Source organism: Varroa destructor, unplaced genomic scaffold (genome assembly GCF_002443255.2).
Source record: "Varroa destructor unplaced genomic scaffold, Vdes_3.0 BEIS01000004.1, whole genome shotgun sequence".
Lineage (NCBI taxonomy): Eukaryota > Metazoa > Arthropoda > Arachnida > Mesostigmata > Varroidae > Varroa > Varroa destructor.
This window is the reverse complement of record NW_019211457.1, coordinates 1,393,149-1,415,072: the sequence shown is the minus strand read 5'-3', so window position 1 is coordinate 1,415,072 and position 21,924 is coordinate 1,393,149. Positions and strand designations below refer to the sequence as shown.

At 44.2% G+C, this 21,924-nt stretch overlaps 1 protein-coding gene across 4 annotated transcripts in view; it reads right to left on the bottom strand.

The window, feature by feature from the left end:
* The window catches only part of LOC111249588 (uncharacterized), a 34,193-nt gene extending 14,293 nt beyond the window's left edge, over window positions 1-19,900 (bottom strand). Inside the window, exons 1-5 of one of the 4 annotated variants that reach the window (XM_086987138.1) lie at window positions 17,615-19,900; window positions 15,830-15,968; window positions 12,415-12,830; window positions 8,392-8,649; window positions 5,787-6,925 (exon numbers count right to left, since the gene is read on the bottom strand). In XM_086987138.1, the coding sequence (XP_086843264.1) occupies window positions 5,787-6,925; window positions 8,392-8,649; window positions 12,415-12,830; window positions 15,830-15,897 (1,881 nt within the window). In that variant the 5' untranslated portion in view covers window positions 15,898-15,968; window positions 17,615-19,900. The remainder of the gene's footprint in view (window positions 1-5,786; window positions 6,926-8,391; window positions 8,650-12,414; window positions 12,831-15,829; window positions 15,969-17,614) is intronic. The other 3 variants (XM_022803624.2, XM_086987139.1, XM_086987140.1) reach the window with 3 other exon arrangements.
* Window positions 19,901-21,924: the final 2,024 nt, after the last annotated feature.

Sequence of the window (21,924 nt, the reverse complement as noted above, 5' to 3'; positions counted from 1 at the left end):
TATATATCACGATAAATAAAGAAATTTATCATTTACGACAATAATATGCAAACAAAAAACAAAGAAAAATGCGCCATGCAGACTCTGGCAAAGATCAGAGTGATGCCAAAGAAGATGGTATTGTGCATTCAGTGAGACTGGAAGAAGATCATGCGTTGTGAATTACTACGGCCTGGAAGAATGATCGATTGTTATCTCTATTCAACTAACGAGCCGTTGTCTTCCACATACAACTTTAGTTGGAATAGAATATAAATCCACGGCACTCTGTCTAAATATGGATTTTTCTTATGAGCTGTTTTCTAGATTGCATCGAAATAAAAACAGATATTTCAGCACAATTACTTGCATGGGCTAGAAGTGTCATGTACTAACATTCAATTAACCAAAATAACAGCTTCAGCTTGGGGTGTAACTACTCACTAATCATATTTAGACAAAGTCTCCTTTATTGGGTTGACTTTATTCTTCCTCTAATTTGCAACTAACTTCGCTCAAATACGCTACAGACAAAAAAAATATCGAGTGGAATTAAATTTTAGGATGATGGTAAGTTAAAACTCCCTAAAAGTAACATAGCGCCGAAAAGATCAAAACGTACAGAAGGGCACAAAAAAGTTAACTGTGAGAACGGCCCATTTGACACTGAATGTATCTTTTTTTCGAAACGGTTTATTAAAAATGTTCTTTTGCACCATTTTGATGAATTACTAAGTATTTAAAATGTAAGCGCTATCGAGGATCTTCCGATTTGCCTCATGCAGATCTTCCTCGGATCCTTCAGGGGCCGCATGAAAACCAGTAATAATGAAGACCGATTTCGAGCAAAAAATAAAGAATATATACTTGGTAAAGATTGTTTGTCGAGCGCGTTCGTTTAAATTATAGAAACAGCGCACTGTTCTCCGCCATGATGATCCCGTTTTTTCTTCTAAAAAGAGCTGGTTTTCTTCTAGTCCCAAGAACAGTGGATGGACGCATGTTCAAAGCGGCAAACAAAATTAGCAGAATTCAGATACACCATATATATACATATATATATATATATATATATATATACGTATAGAAACATTCTGGTACAAAATCATTGTACAAACTGTCGATTGGACGCGAATTATAGTAGAAGTTGTAAGTTACAAATACGTCTGCTGCAGTCGTTACTCACTTATCCACATAAAACTCGGATGTGCGGAACACCGCGGTGTCAAAAGTATAAAGCGGCAAACCCGGACTATATTCATCGTATTGTAAGTTGACATAGCGAGGTTAATAAATATTTTTTTAAATGCATTAGAAATTACTACATACTCAAAAAAAAACATTCTGTATTCTGAAAAACTCATTTGAAACGATTGAGTCACGTTTTGTAAAAATTCTATCACTCTCCATCGTTCCATCGTTAGCCCTTGGCAGCGGTACTCTTATAGAGCTTTAAGAAGTAGCAAGGTCATGCAGCGCTTGACTCCAGTTCTAACCATTCACTTCCAGTGTGTGATCGTTCAATCATTGCTTTTAGCAGCAGACGCTATTACGGAATGTGTACCACAAGTAAACTGAAAAAAAAATTGGTAGCGAGCGTGCCCCTCAGGTCAGTTTTATCCGTTGCATAACCCAGTTGAGCTTCAAGCCAAGAATAACTGCATAGACATCCACAGAAGGGTCAACTACGCAAAAAAGGTCCAGGTACTCTTGTGTTCAGTCGAACCTACTGTGGCAGTATAAAGGACGAAAGCGGTGCTGCTGACGCCGCAATTTTGCTGTTTGAGCAGTGGAACAAGATTGGGACTGTATATTGTCAGCCTTAGAATCAACAAACCGACCCACAGACCCTAAGACCGACAAACAGACTCAACGATGTACTTTTCGCTTGCTATCAATTCGATTGTTGAATCTGCAGTGGCTTGTGTCATTATCGAGTTTGTAGCAAGTGCTCTGGTTGAAATTCCTGGAGATCTTTTATGCGACGAATGAACCAGTTCGGTCTGAAGCTGAGCGCACCGCAAAGCCCAGGTCGACCGTGCGGCCATCGACAGCCCAATTAAACTTTTAGCTTTTACTAAATTTACAGTATTTAAGAGTGCGAACGTAGAGATAAGGGCAAACTATGACTTTTTTCCCTATACGTCTTTCTTCAAAGTGGCCTTTCGACAAGCACAGCAGTTACCAGCGGGGTTTTCGTAATCCCCGCCACGCGCTGGCTTGCAGACTGAATGCGAGTCCTCCCTTTAGGCTATTTAGACAGCATCCTTTGGGCGGGCGAGACCTCCAACTGCCATGTAAACTTGGTGAACACGTACGTAACCCACTGTATCGTCGACGGAATTCGCGGCATTGAACCAAACTGTTCATAGAAGTTGTACCACATTTTGCCTGTTTAAGGTTGCGTACATCGTCATCTGCGGGACGAACACGTCCGAGCCGTCCAGGGTAACCCAACTGCAACGACGAGTAGTTTTCAGGACGAAGCCCTTAACTCTTTTGCGACTATATTCCTTCTTCTTCACCGAAGCCCTGAAACTCTCCCGAGCTTCTCTGTGCATATGTTTGTTTATGGGTTGTCTGTTCGGAACTCACTGATACAACGTTGGTCGAATGTAGCTCCTCTCGTTAGATGGTATAGGTATCTCACAGTGACTTTGCAACTTCAAACAGGGGCACAGCCAGGCAGGTTTCCTACCGCTGGCATAGAGAGGCAATAGTAGCGATTCCAAAGGAACAGGACAGAGAAAGGTGAATTGTGGCCTTTTTCATTCCCGTACGCTGGTGGATGGTCAAAGAAGACGCTTAGCTGTTTTGCATAGAAAGCCTAAGGGATACTGAAGTTTTGTCATTTTTTTAGTTGTTCCATAAACGTATGAATTCGCGTTCACTTTCATCTTCCATCCATTTTCAATATGGATTTTCAACACGTTTCGTTCTGTTGGTAAAGAAAGATCGTCTTAAAGAAGTTATACCGTATAAGTACGCCTGGAGCCACTAGATAAAAGTTTTTTTTATTTTTTCTATTCTCAGTAGGATATGTTGTGGAAGGCAAACATTTTGTCTGAAGGATAAGTAGCTTGCCTCTTAATAGACTTTCAACATTCTCTTTTGTAGTTCTTTACAATTCGAGGACCTATGCTTCACTTTACGGACTTCGATAGCACATTTTTGTGTTTTGAATATTAGCTTCGTATCAGTTCTACTTATGGGAAATGCGGTTCGAAGTTGCTCTCTATTTCTGTGATGTTTTATGAAAAACTATTTTTTAGTTTCAATAAGTTTTTACATGTTCTTTCAATACGCGTTTCGCGGCACGCTTGCATAGCGTAACCTTCGTTAATTTCAAGTTAATGCATGTAAAAACCTTATTTTCAATAGGTGGCTACCTACTCGTCTAGTGGGCTTCTAAAAAAAAATTGTCGCCCAATTTCCCTAGGGAATTTGTAACTTGTAGATAGTACGCTTCTTTGCGACGGGCAAGTACGTAGTATCGTTACTCACAGCCAAGAGTTGTCTTTCTCTAATCTCTCAGTTCTTTATGAATGTAGAAAAAGTTGATAGAGTTACACCCTATCCTCTTTTCGACTTTCATTAGGTCGGCTGTTTTCTGACACTCAATTTTACCTCTCGGTTTGGCTGCTTGCTTAGTTTTTTTGCAGCGTTTTTGGCAAGCCTCCCTTTCACATATGCCTTACCAAAAAATTGCGAAGCTAAACCGTTTACCAAACCTTACCCAAAACATCAGGAGTATTGATATGGCCATTTACACGTTCGTCCACGGTGCAACTTTCCCGTCTGCACTGTCTCCAGACAGAGAGATCTATGGCAGGTCATCGGACATTGAAGCGTCGCATAATTTTTTTTATCACAGCATCTAGATCTCGTTCGACGTCCCCACCTCCAGCGCACAGGCCGTAAGTGGCTTAAAAGCTGCGTCACAGCTGAACAACTTCTGCTACCTTTAATTTCAGAAGGCTACGTCTCGCTGTGCAGCGAAACAATGAGCAAAACCCGCCACACTTGATGCACACGATGTATATCGAACTTCTTCGCGGTATATATATGATCTACGAATAACTATTTTATTTATGAATTGAATTAGGTTCTAATTTATAAGATGGAACGAACTTCACAAGGTACGGCAATCTATTAGCAGAACTGTTCTAATTCATTGATTAATTTTCATTGTTTACTGTCAATAAATGGCTAGATATACTTTGAAGAGCCAATATGTTTACGTAAAGTTAATCAACGTGATCGATCTATTTAAAAATTCAGTAATCAGTTAGCGGCGCCAATATACCGAAAATGCTAGTCGGCAAGGACTGTCGAATGGAGGTACATGATTGTAGGACATCACATTAACTGTTATTACCTTTAGAAAAGCTCAAAACATTTGCATACAACAGACGGTATTCATCGTTTTACCATAGGGAAATAAGCAACGATTACCGTCGGCCAGACATAAGTTACCGATAAAATACGCCATTGGAACGGGGACACTTCGCTAGTATTGTAAAGGAGTTCGTTTCAGAATGAAGTGACCAGCTATGTATTGATTCTCTGTAATCTACAATTGTACGGACGGCCTAGCAAAGTAGGTCTAATAGTAAGTCCGAATCACCAGGAAAAGTTGTCGACTAGTTTGTAAGTGATGCTGGTATTTTGGGTAAGGGAACATGAGAAAATTACCTAGTTACAACTGAGATCGGATGTCCTTAAACGCTTCAACATGCTTTTTCAGTATCTTCTTAAACACGCTAATTCACACAATAAACGTCTCTCTGCTACGCGGGTGGTAGATTCATACGTCGTACATGACCCATTGAACCTAACTGCGTAAAAGGCCAGGCAAAGTACCATGCTTGCTTTAGTAACTCGAAGTATTTTTTGATACGATGAGACTAAGCAACATATACTCGATGTTTCGAATCTCACACCCGGTATTGCTGACTCCCGGCTCAAAACAAAATGTGTCTACGCCCAAATTCAAACCTAGACCACAGCGTGTCTAAGACTAGCATGTAATTTACCCATCAAGCTATCGATAAATTGGTAGGTTTTCTCGACTAATTCGTGGCGCTCTACGTGGCGCCTGCCAGTATGCTAATCACAGACAATATCTCAAAGCATCCAATAGCATACTTTATTTTCATAGCAAACACATTGAATGAAGTGACCCTTGGCTGTGTTCCCTTTCTTGGAGCATGCACCATAGTCTGTACTAAAGGAATGAATACTGAGAGTGTTGAACGCTGTCGAAGGCTCGATGACGGGCGAGAGAGCCTTAAGAAAACCATCATTCCATAATACTTTCCACAGCAGCTCAAGACAAAGTAAAATTGGCAAGCAGAACAGCTATCGGATTGTCGAATTGCTCTCGGGAAGCGCGTGCACAAAGTCGACACGAGTGGTACTAGACCGTTCTAAGAGGTTGTTTGAAGAATGCTCGCAGCTAGGACATTAACAAGGAACGTAAATTTTGAGCAAACCCGTCGATTGAAGAATCTTAATGAACTCAGAGAGACGACGAACTAACACCAACGCACGGTGACAGGAACAATGTACAGATATGACGTACAGACTAAAGCACGATCTCAATGCATTTTGCCTCGCTAGAATTTATACTTTAGCGAGATATCATATGGCGCACTGTAATCGTATATAGATCTTGTTATTATGGTTCTTTATATATCCCTACATTTTAGGCTGCAGCACGCTATTCGCTGTGGAAACAGTTTTTAAATAAAAAAAATCTTCAAAAACCTTAAAAAAAAGCCAAAATTGAAAGATGGTCGACTCACCTTCGTTTGTGTGATCACCCTCTTATCCCGCATCCACTTAAAGGGCGAGACGCACAACGTGCTTGTAGCAGCCCGCAAAGCTCCACTCGTCAGCAATACAGGACCTAGGCCTTCGTTGACAATGTTTCGTAGAGAATATTCACGGTAACGTTCGAGTGAAGGTTTTACGAGGAATGCATGTTCAAAGCCTTTCTCGGCCAGATACTCGGCTAGCTGTACGTAAAGGGCGGCCCACCTCGCACGAAGCTGAGCCCGTTCGCCCTTGTCGGCTTGATTGAGATTGTAATGTTTGGCATTTTCAAGTTCTCGCAGCGCCAATCCTTGCACCTGGTAGCGCTTGAGTAGCCCAATCACTGCATCAAACGCTTGTACGCGCTTTGGTGAAATTGCCCCCGAGGCCAAACCGCCTCCCGGCGATAGGCTACCCCCAGAGACGCCGGCCCGTGACCGCAAAGCGTCATCGTCGATGCCTGCACTCACAGCGACACCAGCGCCGATGCCGACCCCCGGCTCCGCGTCATCCACCTCGAGCAGTTTGTCGAAGCCTGAGTCGAAGTCCTTCGTCGCAAGGAGAATCTTGACCGATGAGGGCATTGCCCCACGAATGCGGTTAAGGATCTGTGCGTCAGACATCACTTTCGGCATGAGACCAGTGCCCTGCAGGTGAACTTCGCCATCGACCAGCAGATAGCTACAGTGTTCGGACAGCGTTCGCAGCTGATCGTCACGCAGACCTGCGTTTGCGTACACATGACACCAAAGTTCGCGCATAGTTGATGTGTTGGGGGCGCTCTGATTGCGCAGGCCGTTATAACCAGCGGTCGTATAAGGCGTCCGGGTTGTGCTCGTCGACGAGCTAGTTGTCTCGTGGAACTCTCGTCCACTATGTGGCGGATAGGGCCTCACCGGAGGATATGGCCGGCCCGGAGCTTTCCATCCGTCCTCATTGTTAATCTTGCGGATCTCGTCGATTGGACTCGGCTTGGTTGTGCGCGGTCGCCAAGGGTTGTTTTGACCGCCCCCATGTTCCTGATGGTCGTGGCCATTATCATTATGGCTATTGAAGCCGTGACGCGGTCGGAACGTGGTAATCCCTCCGCCGATGCCGAACGGTGGGTTGTGCAAATGCGACCCTCGCGCTGCCGCAGGAACAACAACACAAGCAACACGATAGATGTACGAATGATGAGTATATTTTTCGTAAATCTTTATGTTGATAATAGTAATAACAGTGACAAGAACAGCCATTCATGCCCCCATCATGCTACCTTTGCTTACCTAACACAGTCAGAAATAATATGTTTGACTATGCGCTATCTCATAGTAATTTTTCGAACAAAAAGAAAGCTAGAGAAAGCCGCTGCACGTTTTTCTTGCAAGCGGTTCAGTGCAGCGATGCTCGGTTGACTTCGGGCTCCATATTTTGTTTTTTTTTTTTCTGTCTTTCGGTGCTGTTTTTGATTCATCCGCTGACAATCCTCGGCTGCTGCTAAGAAGGTGGAAGAACGCTACAAAGGTGACGCAGCTGAATATATCTTCCTATGTACTTATTTATGCGAAACTGACAACTGCCCTGCCAGAAGCGAGACGTTCATGGTTCGAGTTGAATAAAAAATAAGCTCACCAATCTTTCAGATCACTTCGATAACAAGATCAATAGTGCAAACTACCTAAGGTTTTTTCGACTTCACTATTGAGTAGCTACCCTCGGTACCCAGTAAGACAGAACTTACTTTTCAGTATCTGATAACATATTCACCGACGGCAGTAGTGTTCGCCTACTTTTCCATCATCTTTCTTTTTCCTCGAACAGCCATTTTTCAATTACCTCGTCGTCTCAGTCAGTAAATAATTTCGGAGACTACATTACGTTATAGCAAGTTTTCAACACCACCCACGAGTGAAAACGTTAGGAACGTTTGTTTGATAAAACTGAAGTATCGTTGGAACTGAGACAGAGAAATGTTTAGCGGATTTGATTTTTTGAAAAACCGATCCGGCCGGATGCGGAATCAGACCACAATCAATGTCCCTCAATAGAGCAGAACGAATATGACTCTAAACGCAAGTGGATCGCTATGCATAACGGCTGCTTGCCACAGTATGATTATTCGAAAGGCAAAAACAAGGTTTCGCACTAGGTATTCCGTTGAGGATCTACATGGGTGACAGATACACTAAGCTTTATTTGTCAACATCGTACTCTTAGTTCATCTTTACGATTGGTCTCTACATTGTCTGTTTCTATCCCATTGAATAGTAAGGAACATTTCGCAAGCCACAAGCTTCTAACACTGGTGAAAGCAAGTTATATGGTTCTATAAGTTTCAAACTTGTATAACGTCATTGGCTGCACAAAGGTAGTTTAATTTATCAAGTACCACAATAGAAATCTAACCTCTTGACCTTGGACTTGAACAGCTGACAATAATCCTGAGTGTAATTTCATAATAACAAGTCTATACAATATTAGTCTATTTAGGAACTTGAATCTGAGAGAAAAATTTCACGCAGTATTTGTATATTAATACCTATCATTACGGTATACGTACGAGTGCGATAGCTTCCATTCGTAATTTTTATTCATAATAAGAACGATACTCACAATTCGACTTTCCCCCGATGTGGGAGCGGTCTCCCCCATGTCGACCCCCACCTCCATCATCGTCGGCGTCGTCACCGTCGGCCTCGTTCGACCCGTTATTATTATTTTTTTTTTGATCGTCCGAATCATCGCCATCATCTTCCGGATCAGGGGGTTCCTCGTCGGATCCTTCTGGGGGATCGTCATCCCCGTTGTCGTCCTGTCCATTCGTACCATCTGGATTGGGCGGAGGTGGTATCGATGGATTTGTCAAAACTGCTTGATAGCACCAAGTCGCCATTCGAGGATTGAACCGGTCGATTAAGTAAATAAAAGCATTTTTTTATTATATAGATGAAGGACGTTGGTTTTATCAGTAGAATAGGCCGCCGTGGTCGCACCCGGTCGTGTAAAATGGATGTGACGGAGGTTAGATATGTGACGATTGATGAACACGACGATAATAGCGTTGCAGCAGGCATAGTTGGATGACAGCAGGATCAGGACGATCCGGAGATGATCCGGGTCGATAACCGATTGGGTAGAGTATATACAACAAATAGACAGTACGCAAAAGGGCACTTTTGATTAGATCAATCTGCGGACCAGTAAGTCACGGTCAGGTAGCTTTACAAGGCCCGCCTGAACAAGCTTCGTTAACCGAATCACTGTCGCAAGCTAAACAAAAGCATACTGATCGTCAGGTTAATAATAGCGTATATGGTGGGTCTGTACAAATAAATGATGGGCTAGTCGTGTTCTGAGAGATATTGTGCCTACCATAAACTTGCGTTTTATGTTATACTTTCACATGGTGACGTAAGTGAATTTATTTCAAGCATGTGAATATGAGCAGCAATTCTAAAAGCAACAGTATGTATTCACGACTTTACAAAATACCGTATAGAAATACGTGATGATGGTCGCTTTAAACAAGCCATGCAAGTTATCGGCGTCCTTAGCTTTACTGTCCTACCAAACTCGCAGCGAAACACCTAGGATGCTCCAATGACCTCATGAGTGATATGTAGAAAATTTACTTCATGGTCCGAAACATGTAAACTTGTGAATCGCTGAGTCGTGCACTATTGTGGTATAAATTGTGCAATGTAACAGCTGTGTAGTTTAAAGTAAGCAAAACTTTCGGTGCCACACAGGGATGGGGGGGGTGCGTCCCCTAACAAGGATCATCATTCAAATACCTGCTTGTTATTAAGGCCTTTATTTTAAAGCTTTTATAAAGGCCAAGGATTTTAGTAAAACAAAAGGTGCTACAATCAACCCTGTAAAGGCTTGGTTTGGGTGGATGCGTTCGATTGCCGGATGCTACCATTTCGACATAGTACACTCCTATCCGTTTCGGCTAGTCATATACCTTAAGAGTTGTACATTTTCAGTTATTCATTCCAGTGGTGTGAGATAGATACCTATCTGTGTCATAGGGTTGGTAATCCCTACGACCAACCGGGGAGGGGGACAAAACTGTGGAAAGCATCTACTAGAAGGTACCTATAACGTTCGAGAGGTGTATTTGTGTCGATGTAGCTAGGCGTCGCTTGGAGGCGGCTGGCCATTTTCAGCACGAAACAATATGTGTTTTCGTCCATCCTCGAACCTAGATCACATCACGCAATATCAATTTTGTGCTGAAAAAATGACCCGCTTAAAAATGGCCGCGCGAAAATGTTATGAATAGTAATAATGTGATTCCACCTAATTTGTAAAGTCGTGTCGCTTTTATGTTATGCCTAAATTATGTTTATCCCTGTGATATGACTGTGAGTTTACAAAGGGGATATCTTCATGATATGGTAGCACAATAGCGCGCCAAATTCATTTTTACCCAAGTTGGCGGTCTAATTCTAAGCAGAAACTTTCGGTTTGTTTCTTTCTTTGTTTCTTCTTCGGCACTTTGTTTGTTTCTTTCTAGCGCAGTGCTAATACCATAGAGGGAGACAGACAGACAGACAGACAGACAGACAGACAGGAAGACAGACAGACAGACAGACAGACAGACAGATAGACACACAGACAGACAGGCAGACAGACAGACAGACAGGCAGGCAGGCAGGCAGGCAGACAGACAGACAGACAGACAGACAGGCAGGCAGACAGACAGACAGACAGACAGACAGACAGACAGAGAGAGAGAGAGAGCGAAAGAGCAATGAGGTGTGCCGCGATCCAATTCAAGCAAAGGTTGCGTAAGTTGATAATCGTTTAGTTTGTTTTGTGTCTTGCTGTGCCACTACGTTTCTCTAAAGAACTTCGAGACCACCTAAAGTAGTCCAAGTTCAAAAGCTGGCGTCGACAGACATAATTCGTTTAATGCTGGATGTATGGAGCGAGCCGCTTGAAGCAATGCTTAACTAAAGTAGTATAAACGGAAGTAAAAACGTAACGAAACCTGCAATTGTCCTTCTTAAACGATAAATTTCTAAATTCAGGATTGAACGTAGGTAGATTTTTCGTCTCCTGTTGGTGGGAGTTGTTAATCTGAAGCAACAAGGTTTACCCATGTCAATCAATTCGGATGCAAAGCTCAAGACAGTCTGCTTTTACAAGTACGTCGTCGGCTTACGTTATACGATCAGCATTTATACAATGATATTTTAATTACAGTTGTTATTGACTCGACTACAGTCGGCGTGCTATTGTTATGACTTAATTTACTGTAACCAAAGCGTAAAAGGCTTCACAGACACCGTATAGCTAAGATTTCTGTATATGTTATTATCTGTTTTTTCTTTTCTGTGAAAGCTGTATAGATGATACAGCTTTCGATAAAATTATGGCAGAACCTGATAAAGGAATCAAGCGGCTAAGTGTCAACTTCGTTTTAGCCGGGATCGATCGTTAACGTCGTCAATTTGAAAAGTTCTTCGAGCACTTCTTTTTTTATTGATTAGTAGATATTTAACAAATATAATATATGACGTTAGTTGATCGGTGATAATAGAGAACTGGGTGTCTCCTTCCGTAGATTTTTTTAATGGAAAAAAAATTACAAAACCAGCCAGAACCGAGTGTGGAAACCGGTTTCGGGTGGGGTATGAATAAAAAATCTCTGTAAGAGGCCAGCTTATGACAGCTGTCGTATTCATTTGCGATGAAATCATTGACATTAGGTACGAAAGTGGAACCTGAAATAAAAATGAAATTCGAGGCCTGTTAGGTCCTTAACTAAATATGGCGCGCCCATAGGCTCACAGGTAGAAGATACACAGACACTCACTTTATATTGAAAACAATTTCCGACTGGTATGAGCGTAATATTGATTTAGATCCTTTTTAACTCTAAATTGTTACATGAAAGGGCTAACGAAGGGTGGGGAAGCCGAGCCCTTGATCGGACCCTAAGCTAAACTCCATTCCAGAGTAACCGATCGAACTTGTAACCAGCTGCGAGTGCTGTTGCAACGTCACATTGCTGAGATGTTACTAGCAGTCTCTATCAAGTAAAGGGAAAAAAAAAGAAAATTAAATTAAAAATTAATTTTTCGTAATCAATTTATGGAGTTGTAACGACGGTGAATATCGTACTGAACTGGACAGAGCGTTTCACTCAGCAGAAAACATTTACTCGACATGTAATAATTTTTTTATTTATTATTTTTTTAAAATGAGCATTTTTTTATAACAAAAAAAATGTGACAAAATTAAGAGAATAGCGAGAGAAACCAGTTATAACGTTTCGTAGCTTAGACGTCATGCCGCCAACTGCAAAAGGCAAAGCCTTAGTTCGAGTTCAGAAAAATACTTCGAACAACAATAATTTCATAAACCAAATTGAAGCGGGTTATATATATATATATATATAGTTCAGGACTCCACCAAGCAGGTATCGGTGTAGGGTAAACTGTCTATTTTCGATATATTGATTCTATGGGCTTCAGTTTTTATAGCCTTATTTCGAACTTTTCATCCGCTGTTTTCGTTAGCGTGTTATTAGATCTTATTGCTTTTACAAAATATCGTGTAAACATATAGCCGTCGTTACCGCAGTTATCGAATTATTGATGCTTTGGTTATAGTAATACTAACGCCTACGGTCCTGAAGGTATCTTCGACTGTCCTCGTTGGAATCATCGGGGATGTTATTACCATCCATCGGATGCTGGTGGAAGGGTCTGTCAGGGTCGTCCGCGGTCCTGCCGAACCAGCCGGCCACCTTTTGCACGATCGTCTCAATACTGATCTGCGGGATGGGAATCAAACCGCCGTTATTGATGTAATTATTATGAGGATGGCCAGATGCCATGATGAGCTGAAGAAAACTGGCGACAAGCAAAACGGTCAGAGCGAGGAGCGCCGTCGTCGTTACAAGCAGGAGCCAGTTCCCGCAACCGTTCGAGGGACAAGCGCCGCTGTCTCGTCCACCGCCAGAGCTTAGCGACTCTTCAGAGTCATCTAAACGTCCTCGTGGGCCTCCTCGACGACCCAGACCTCCGCCGATAGGGCTGTAAATTGAAAATGGCAGACCAGATAAGAATCAGGATCACACGAAGCCGTACGTAAAAAGTAAATTAGAACGAAACGATTCAGACGAACCTGTAATTAAAAGAAGATGACGGCAATAAATGAAAACAATTGCAGAGCAAGAAAAATAATAAAGCAGGTGACGTCAATAGATATATATATATATATATATGTAGGAACGGAGGATGCAAGAGGCAAAAAGAATAGAAATAAACGGGGTTTATATAGGGAACTTACTTTTATAATTTCTGCTTTTTTATATTCATCAGATACTGCCTAAAAACAACGTTGTCGTGAATTGGATGTTTGCTATCGCATAGAGCCCAAGGTGGCGCCCACCCAAAGTCGGATGTACGGATCTTTGCTTAGAATTGGCATCGCCACAATTCAGAACAACAAGTAGAAATAAAGCCGTAAAGCCTACTATAGGCCACGCGAATACGGCATTGTTAAGCGACTTTTAAAGAGACCCTTAGCCTTTTCGGGAAGAAAGCGACCGAAGCAGTTCAGTTGAGGAGTAAATTAATAGGTACACAGCGATAATAGAGGCACTTTTATTCGTCCCGGTACAATTTAACACCGTTAAGCGTCCTACTTAAGGGTACCGGATATTGTCGTTTTGCATCTTATTAATTCTCTATTAAAGCGCAATTGGTAAGTGGAAGAAAAATACATTTATAAAAGTTCTTACCATATACAAAAGCACACCACAGCTTAAAATTATCTTAAAAAAAAACTATAACTGTTTTTTCATATCGCATTAGTGGCGTACAATGTTTTACTGCTGTTTGTAACGCAATGAAATGTCGGAAGTACAAAAAGGCAAGCGCGCTTACAGGCGTATTTCAATGGCTACCCCGTTTTCGGCCTATTACAATTGACAACGTTGAGTTCAAGTTTATTCGTTGGCGAAAAGAGGGGCAAATATCTGATAGTAGGCATCACTGCCCATTAACGCACACGTTTAAGTGGCCTATGAATCCATCTCTGCGTCTGCCAAACATAGAGGGACATAAGTTTCAATAGAAGTTGAATACTCTAGAACTGGCAGAAAAAACAACAACGAGTTATCTATATATATATATATATATATATATATATATATAGATGCATATGTGCATACATGTAGAAGGCAAACGACCGATTTTTGCAATTATCGCGCTTTTCGCTCTGTTCCAAGTCAGCAGCATCGACGCAAATCAAGACCTCCTTCACATTGGGCGTTCCCAAGAAGCATTAGTTTTCGAACCAATAACATACGCATGTTTCATTTGTTAAACAGCAAATCTTTTCTATAATTCAAGGTATATTCAATATTCTAAACATCAGGCAATGTCTAACTAACGTTATACACGTACCATACGTAGTGATGTAAATCTAATAATGCATATAAAATCGGTACGTAAGAGCGCAATGCAACATTTCTAGGGGCAATCGAGTTAGAAACAGAAAAAACCGAAGTTGCGGAACAATCAAGTAAAAAGTAACTGTAGGAAGTTGCAACAGTACTTTATCCTTCAGAGAGCTAGCCTCTTCCCACTTGAGAGGTCGTTCTCATCGTCGTCATTGTATGCTTATCGTCGATCGCACTCATCATGGATGAGAGCATAGTCCAATGGTGGATCGCCGAGAAAGGGGAACGAAGGGCAAAACAAGCTTTTTACTTCCTTTACAATAGCTGCTGCTACTACTGTTACGAAACTACGTGCAGCACCGCTTTGTCTTCCGCGAAGCCCTTAATTCAACACGAAGAGCCTCCTAGCCGGTCACACACTGAGGAGATCGGTTCTGTTTGCTTTGGCTCGGATAGGGCTTGCTTTATTCGTAGGTAACGTTTGAACTCTCTAAGCTCTCTCTATCGTTTCGCTCCACGAATCATACGTATATTGAAGGATTCCAGTACCACTATCATAACCCACTTCGGGCCAAACGAATCGAGCAGCTAAATCCCTTTACTCCACTCCGTCCATCCCCGGCGCTTCAGTGCCCCACGTTGCTCCAACTTTGCGTTGACTGTGACTGCATCGTGAGACAAATTGCTTTTTCCCTACCACCATCGCCTCTACGATGACTAGCCCTGCCCCGTTTAGTCCCTTCAGCTGGGTCTTGGCTTGCTCTTTGGAGCCGATACTGAGCGGGCATACCGACTTGAGAGACAAAGACCTGGCCTATTTTACCGCGGCTGCTGCGACCGTTACGAGATTCCTGAGTGGAAAGTCTTCCGTTTGGTGTGAAGTGCTAGTGTGCTCTTTCAAATGCTACTAGATGGTGCAATATCTTCCAGTCTTCTTTTCATGCATGGCAGCTAACACTAGCTACAAAACAGGAACTCCTATTGAGCACTATCGTGTACCGGCTTTATTCGGCGGGAGACTTAGGTCTTTATCTTGGTGGGGCTGCCCCATTGTTCATCCAGCGAGCACCCACTGAACAAGCGGGGAAGCCAAACTCGCCCCTTTATCGAAGCTTCTTCGTCTCCTGCAGCAGATCCGTCAAACATTAGGTCTGCCTCTAGGTTATGAGATGCCATCCATTTTAGTGGTAAGCGTCCTCTGTTAGTTATGTGGAAAAGATAGCAACAGCAGTAAAAGTCCAGCGTGTAAAAACTGCCGTGCCACAGGTGGGATACAAGGACAAAGAACAGGCGCAAAGGATGACTGTGCCATCATTCATCAGCGGTGAGCGACCACGCCGCATGTCCCAAATCGACGTCAGCATTAGCAGTCAATGAAGAAATGGATATACGATCATATTATCAGAAGATTGTAGAACACAGAACACGAAGTGCTTCACGTTATGCTACTTGAGCTCAACGCACTATTTGATTGCAAACGAACTTCCGTTGTGCCTAATATCTTTTGCGGTAAGCATCTTTCATTATGGTAACTTCACAATAATAATAATAAGAGAGACGAAACTGACTGGTTTCTACTGCAACTGTGTCTAATACCCCAGCTTTATACCACTTTTTACTACTTACCTGGAGGGCGTAGACGATTCGAGGCCTGACACCCAGTTGCCCACCTGGGGCGATCCTGGTGGGGGCATGTTGATTTTTGATATCGGCCCGGCTTATCGGCGCTATGAGCGCCTCTGCGCCGTCTATATTAGCATCACAACTAGAACGTAACCGAGAAAGAAATTGATTTGATAGGATGGAGTTATAAAGGCGCCAATTACAAATTTTCTAGCTATGCATATATGTATATGGATGTATGTGTATTATATATACTTTTCCTTATCTCCACCTATTGTGTACATATGCGCGCTGTTACATTTGAACCAGCGGCGTTTTGGACCTAGCGTACAGGTACCATCTTTCAACTGGTTGAGGCAGTCCCGTGTGCATATATGTATACATACATATAGATACGTATTAGCGGTTCTGCTCGGCTTATTTGCGATAAACGCTCGCATCCTGTTGATGTCGCTTACAACGCTCGGTAGATACTTTTTTACATCTGCGCATTCTGATTTCACTCAGCTTGCATAACCCCAGATCAGTGGGGCTTCTTGCCTTAAAATTGGATCTCACACTCACATTCACACACACACACCCATACTCACATTCACACGCACACACACCCACACCCACACATACACACCAGAGACAAACACAATTAGACTCACGCATCAATAGCCAGACCCTGTACGTGAAGATTTTTAGCGTTGCATGAGCAATCTGCATTTTATGTCAGGTTTCTTTCTATGCGTATGTTATTATATGCAAGTGGTTCTCATCCAGCGTTGGAAGCTGGCGGTAGCGATAGGAAGTGGTGTGATCGAATAACTCGTTTCCTATTTGCCTGGGGGCTCCGCGCACGGGTCGTGCCCATTGCGGCCCGGAGTCGGAGTTGTTTCGCCGTGTCGTACCATGTTATCCCATTTGTTCGATTCCCGTTGCATCCAACAGCAGAACGTCTCGTCGACCACAGTGGCCCCTGTCTAAGTGAGTTCAATCGACGTTAGTTATTCGAAATTTGTTAGAATACGACGCGGAAATTTAGCCGTCCTGGGAACTCTTATGGTTCAATTAAAGTCGCTTGCCACCGCCAAGTTCGACAACCGGCTACCGATCTTTGTGCTTATGGGGCGGTGTTAGCGATGAAGTGTATGGGAGAATCACTATCAAAAGTTAATGACGCTTACAAATCGGAAATTATCAGAGCGCCAATAGGTGGGCAGACACATAGAAAGAGAACCTGAGAAAGAAAAAAAAGTGAGACTACGCACTAGATGGCCTTTTCGTCTGTTTTACTATAAATGTAAGAAACGAAAGCAAGAAATCTATATAGGGGTAGCGATTGGTGATCGAAGGCAGTTCGTAGTACGACACAGACGCTGTACGGACCCTACGTAGGAACTTTCACTCTTAGTGAAAGCGATTAAGTAACTTTCACAAGCTACAAACCCCACGAGGTTGCCGTTTCAGAGAAAAACGCTCGCTATTCTGCCAGCGGGTCACGAGACGCTAACAACGCTAAGTTAAGCGAGAAGTTAACGATTTGTTTGGAGTTCGCAGTTGCATCTATGTGTACGAGCGCACTGACGAACGCACGAGCGAACAGAGTGATCATCGTCTCTGAACTAACACAGATTGACAAAAGGATTGACTTCTGAGAAGTGGTGTACCATCATATGGATTGTAATTCCATCCAAAACATTGTAACATGTAAGGTTCGGTCCTGCATTGCGTCGGCATTCAGAAGCGAACATTAATGAGATGTAGCCTAATTGTACCAAATCTGTACGAGCTAATACTTACCGGGCTTTCACCCCACATGCTTGACGTCCATGAGTCGTGCGGGTCTACACCGCACCCGTGATTCGTTATCAGGATTCTCTGCAGGCTTTCCTATAGATGATGAATTTCACAGAAGATCAACGGCACACCACTACCGAGTGTCCTGCATCTACCAACACCCACGATTTGCTTAAACTTATTGCCTATTTTAGTCTTGAAGCCTTATATACTCCACGATTTGTACTCGCCTGTCCTCAGCGGGCCATGGCATAACTAACTAGATTCAAGGGGCACAGTGTCAATCAAACACGGCAATATACGGCGCACCTGTAATCAGTTCACGTAACGCACTATCCACTAACGACAAGAACTAGTCAACACCAATGATGAAGATGCGGAAGAAACCTGCGCCATTCGACACTGTGTCAAGAATGCTGCCTCTACGAGCACAAAGAACCGGGCTTTCTATAGGCTTGCTTTCTTAAAAAATTATTAGCTGTTGTCTTTGTGGCCGTAGCTATCAGGTAGTCCTCCAAGCAGAGGACATTTTGTGCAAGCTTCGTTGTAGCACTTGTTAGCGAAGTGGGCAGTCCCCCTACAGCAGGAACCCTATGAACATAACGGAGCGTTTCGTTGCCTGCTCTCATTGCTCCTTTTCCGTTCCTCGTTCCCAATAAATCACCGTCTCGACTCGAGTAGACTCTGCCCACTCTATATGTTTACACGCTCATTACTTTCCAGTCATTAGCAGCATATTAATTGAGACTGGTCTGTTTGATATAAGTTGCTCACCGCTGCTGTCAAACGAGAAACAAACGTCGATATGGACGTACACGGTTGGTTGTCTACTAACAGCGGCGGCAGTGCCGTGATGTCTCGCTTCAGCAGCGGTTCACCCTTTTTCAGACCAACGGATGTCGCTAAACGTCGACTACGAATTAACGAAAATAATAATGTCACGGTACCTTTCATTCGGCACGAGTGTGCTTATCTCTATATCCACCGGCGATAGACATGAAAGCATACGGAGCACGGGACTCATTTGTACACAGTATCTGCGCACCATACAATCGATACGAACGAGAGTGATACACCACGACAGTACGATAGATCAAGGGTTTATTCGAAAAAGTCTAAAATCCCTCAGCGAACAGGGTCGGCACACAGGGTCGGACAAAGAGGGAGACCTAAGGCTTGCACCTTAAATTAAAAAAACACTCGTCAACTTGACGTAAGGTAAAACGCGTCTTCGTTTGGGCTTTCACTCGTCGAAAGCTTCTCAGACATAGACGAAACGATTTTTCCGGCTAAGGTTTTCCGATGCTGACGACGACGGTGGCAGCAAGATGACAGTGGGGTAGTTCTACGAAGCGTTTTATATCGTGGAGTGGCGATCTTTTCTCGTCTCACAATACCTAGCACGCTGCCACTGCATGATGCGTGCGTGTTTATCAGTCTGTGTACGTATGCGGCTTTTACTGGGATCGGTGCTGTGCCGTTGACAATCGTACCACTCCTCGATTTGGTTCCTCTGCCGTTTTGCACATACCGCCGCTCGACGGTCCTAGCCAACCCAGTGGATGTGCTGCTCCAACAGCAGCAGCAGCAGAAGCCGCGGGGTAGAAAACAAGATGGCGGCCGAGCCAAGGGAGCCAGTCAGGAAGAATAGTGGTGGCGGCAGTAGCAGCAGCAGCTGGCCGCACCACTGAGGGCATCGAGAGTTTTGTGAGCACCCAGCTAGCCAGGCAGGCTCTGGATTGCACAGACAGAGTGCTGCTGCTGTACAGCAAAGGAGCAGGGAGCGCCGCAAAGCGCGTAGGCAGGATCAAGGCAAGCAGGCAGGCGACGAAGGCAGCGGCGGGGGCTGTTCAATGACGAAAGCGCTGCTGCTATAAGAGGAAGAGCGGGAGCAGCCGAACAAAGGGGGGAGCGGTAAGGGGCGACAGGGAGAGGCAAGGGGAGTCAGCCAGGGGCAACGGCGGGTAGCGGCGCGGATTGAACACAGCTTCTGGGTGAGAATCTTTTAGGAAGCCTAGCGGGACGTGAGTTCAGGCGGAAAGTCTGGGCTGGGGAAACCGAGCAGGGAGCAGGCCAGCAGTGCCACGGATGCAGTGGTTCGGCTGGACTGGTTCGATAAAGGGGGTGCTTGGGAGCACACAAACGAGAAGCCGAATAGGAGTAACGAACACCGAAGCCGGGAATTTGGGGTAGTGGGAAGAGCGCAACGCAGACCAGAGGAAACGAGAATCTGCCAGTAGCTGACGGGTAGCAGGCGAGCAAACCACCGACCGAACGATGAGCGCCAACGGCAGCAATAGGCAGCTGGCGCAGAACAGGCGGTGGTGGCGGAAGCCAGCGGGAATTGAGCGGGAACACAAGGAATGGAAGAGAGAAAGGGCGTCCCGCCCCGTGGGGAAGGGAACGCCACCAGCATGTGGGCGCAGAGCAGTAGAAATACACGACGTAGTAGGATTACTATTGAGAAGGAAAAAGGATAATGCCGATACACGTAGTACGAGGCAGTAACAGATGCTGCTGGTCACCGTCGTTGTGTTATTTCGTCGTGCTGGCCCTGCTGCCGATGTTTCTGTAACAGATAAATTTGATGCGAGTTTTGAGCCACCTCCAAACTACGAAGTGCAGACTACAAACTGACTTCTGCCGGAATCCTCCAAGGGCTACAGCTATACGCACAATGACGGTCAAAGACTGTGAACCGGCTGGAATAAAGAGCCAAAGGCAGAAAGTTAGATAGAATAAAATACATAGAGAGAGAAAAAGAAAACGAAAATAAGAGTCGCAGGCCTCCGAGACCAATGCAATGCGACTTGCGGGAGCTTCTGAAACTTAAATCGATGCCCATGCTTCTGGAGCAACAAACACCAAAGCAGGACGATCGAAACTAGGATAATACCACAAGCTCATAGGAGCAGTTCTGGAGAAAAGATCCAGACGACTTGGCCTAGCTGCCTTTTCTGTCTTAGACTTTTCTATTATCTGCTTAGAGCTTTAAAAGATGCCCCGTGTTTTGTTGTCCGCTTGGGCTCCAGAGAAATGCTTTGGTGTTAGACATATTATGCTGTAAAAAGACGACGGCTTTCGTCTCCTTAAAAGTAAATGTCTGTCGTCACTTAGTCGATTCTTGTGCCGTTTCTATTTCTGCGACCGTTATAGCCTGCTAGCTATGCGAGAAAAAAGCACCTGTGCGTTTTGTTGCGATCGCCATGTAGCTAGCGAGATACAAGTTGGATTCGCCATCGTGACATCAGTTGCCTATGTTCTGGACCATGTTTCCGGCAAGCAGATAGGCGTCGTTGTTGATGTTGTTTTTTCGTCCTCTCTGGACAAGAGCTTCCTATTCCATAGTTTGTCGTCCTTTGCCTCCGGGTTGCTGCAACCCGTTCTCCTTCAGCTCGTTTTAGCTTCCCCTTAACGCCCCTACGCATCACCCTTCGACCCCTCAGCGACTCACTGTTTCTCCTTTTATGACTTCGAGGCGATGATGCCGGTCGTGGTGGGATGCTGATTTTGCGATGATTTAGTGGTCTTTGTGTCACCTCCTACGAGCTTCCTGGACGTTCCGTCGGGTCGACCATTGTAACGAGTGGAATAGGCTGAGAAAGGGCCTGAACGGGCTGAAAGAACCGAAGCGGCATCAGTAGCAGCGGCATAGAGTCCTGCCCGTGTCCAGTTGAACGTAGAACCGCAGAAGGGGTAAGGCGGATGGGCAGGCAGACACAGGAAGGGCAGACAACAGAAAACGGGCGGGTAGAACGTGGACAAAACGAAGGGGCAACTAGCAGAAGCACTTTAGGTCCTTCCTTTTCTGTCCGTCCATTTCTCTGTCTTTTTTCCTTTCGCCATTGTTGCTGTACGGCGTTATCCTGACTTCTCAACTCAGGTTTCTCGATTTCGCTATGACACTGCGTCTGTGCCTTGGTCCTTAGCCGAGACAATGTGGGGCCATAGCGGAGCACCGCAATGGCAGAATCCGCTGGTTGTAGTAGAATAATAGTAGTAGTAGCAGGATGGAAATACTGGGTGCAAGCTACTCTCAGGACACTATAGGGGTTCTATACCATGAAATTGTGGCTGGTGGGCTTATGGCGGGACGGGGCCCGCGGCGTGCTATCTGCTGTCATAGTGCCGATATTGTTCCAGTTAGCTAGTAGGTCCGTCAATCACTATGCTTGGGCGTTTGGCCGTTGTCCAGCATTCGCCTACGATTTCTACTTCCCCTGCTTTCTCTCTATCACTCTCGTTTTTATATTACAAGGAAGCAAAAGGCAGCTTGAGACTGTCTGTTATTGCTTAGGATTGTAATGCAGATA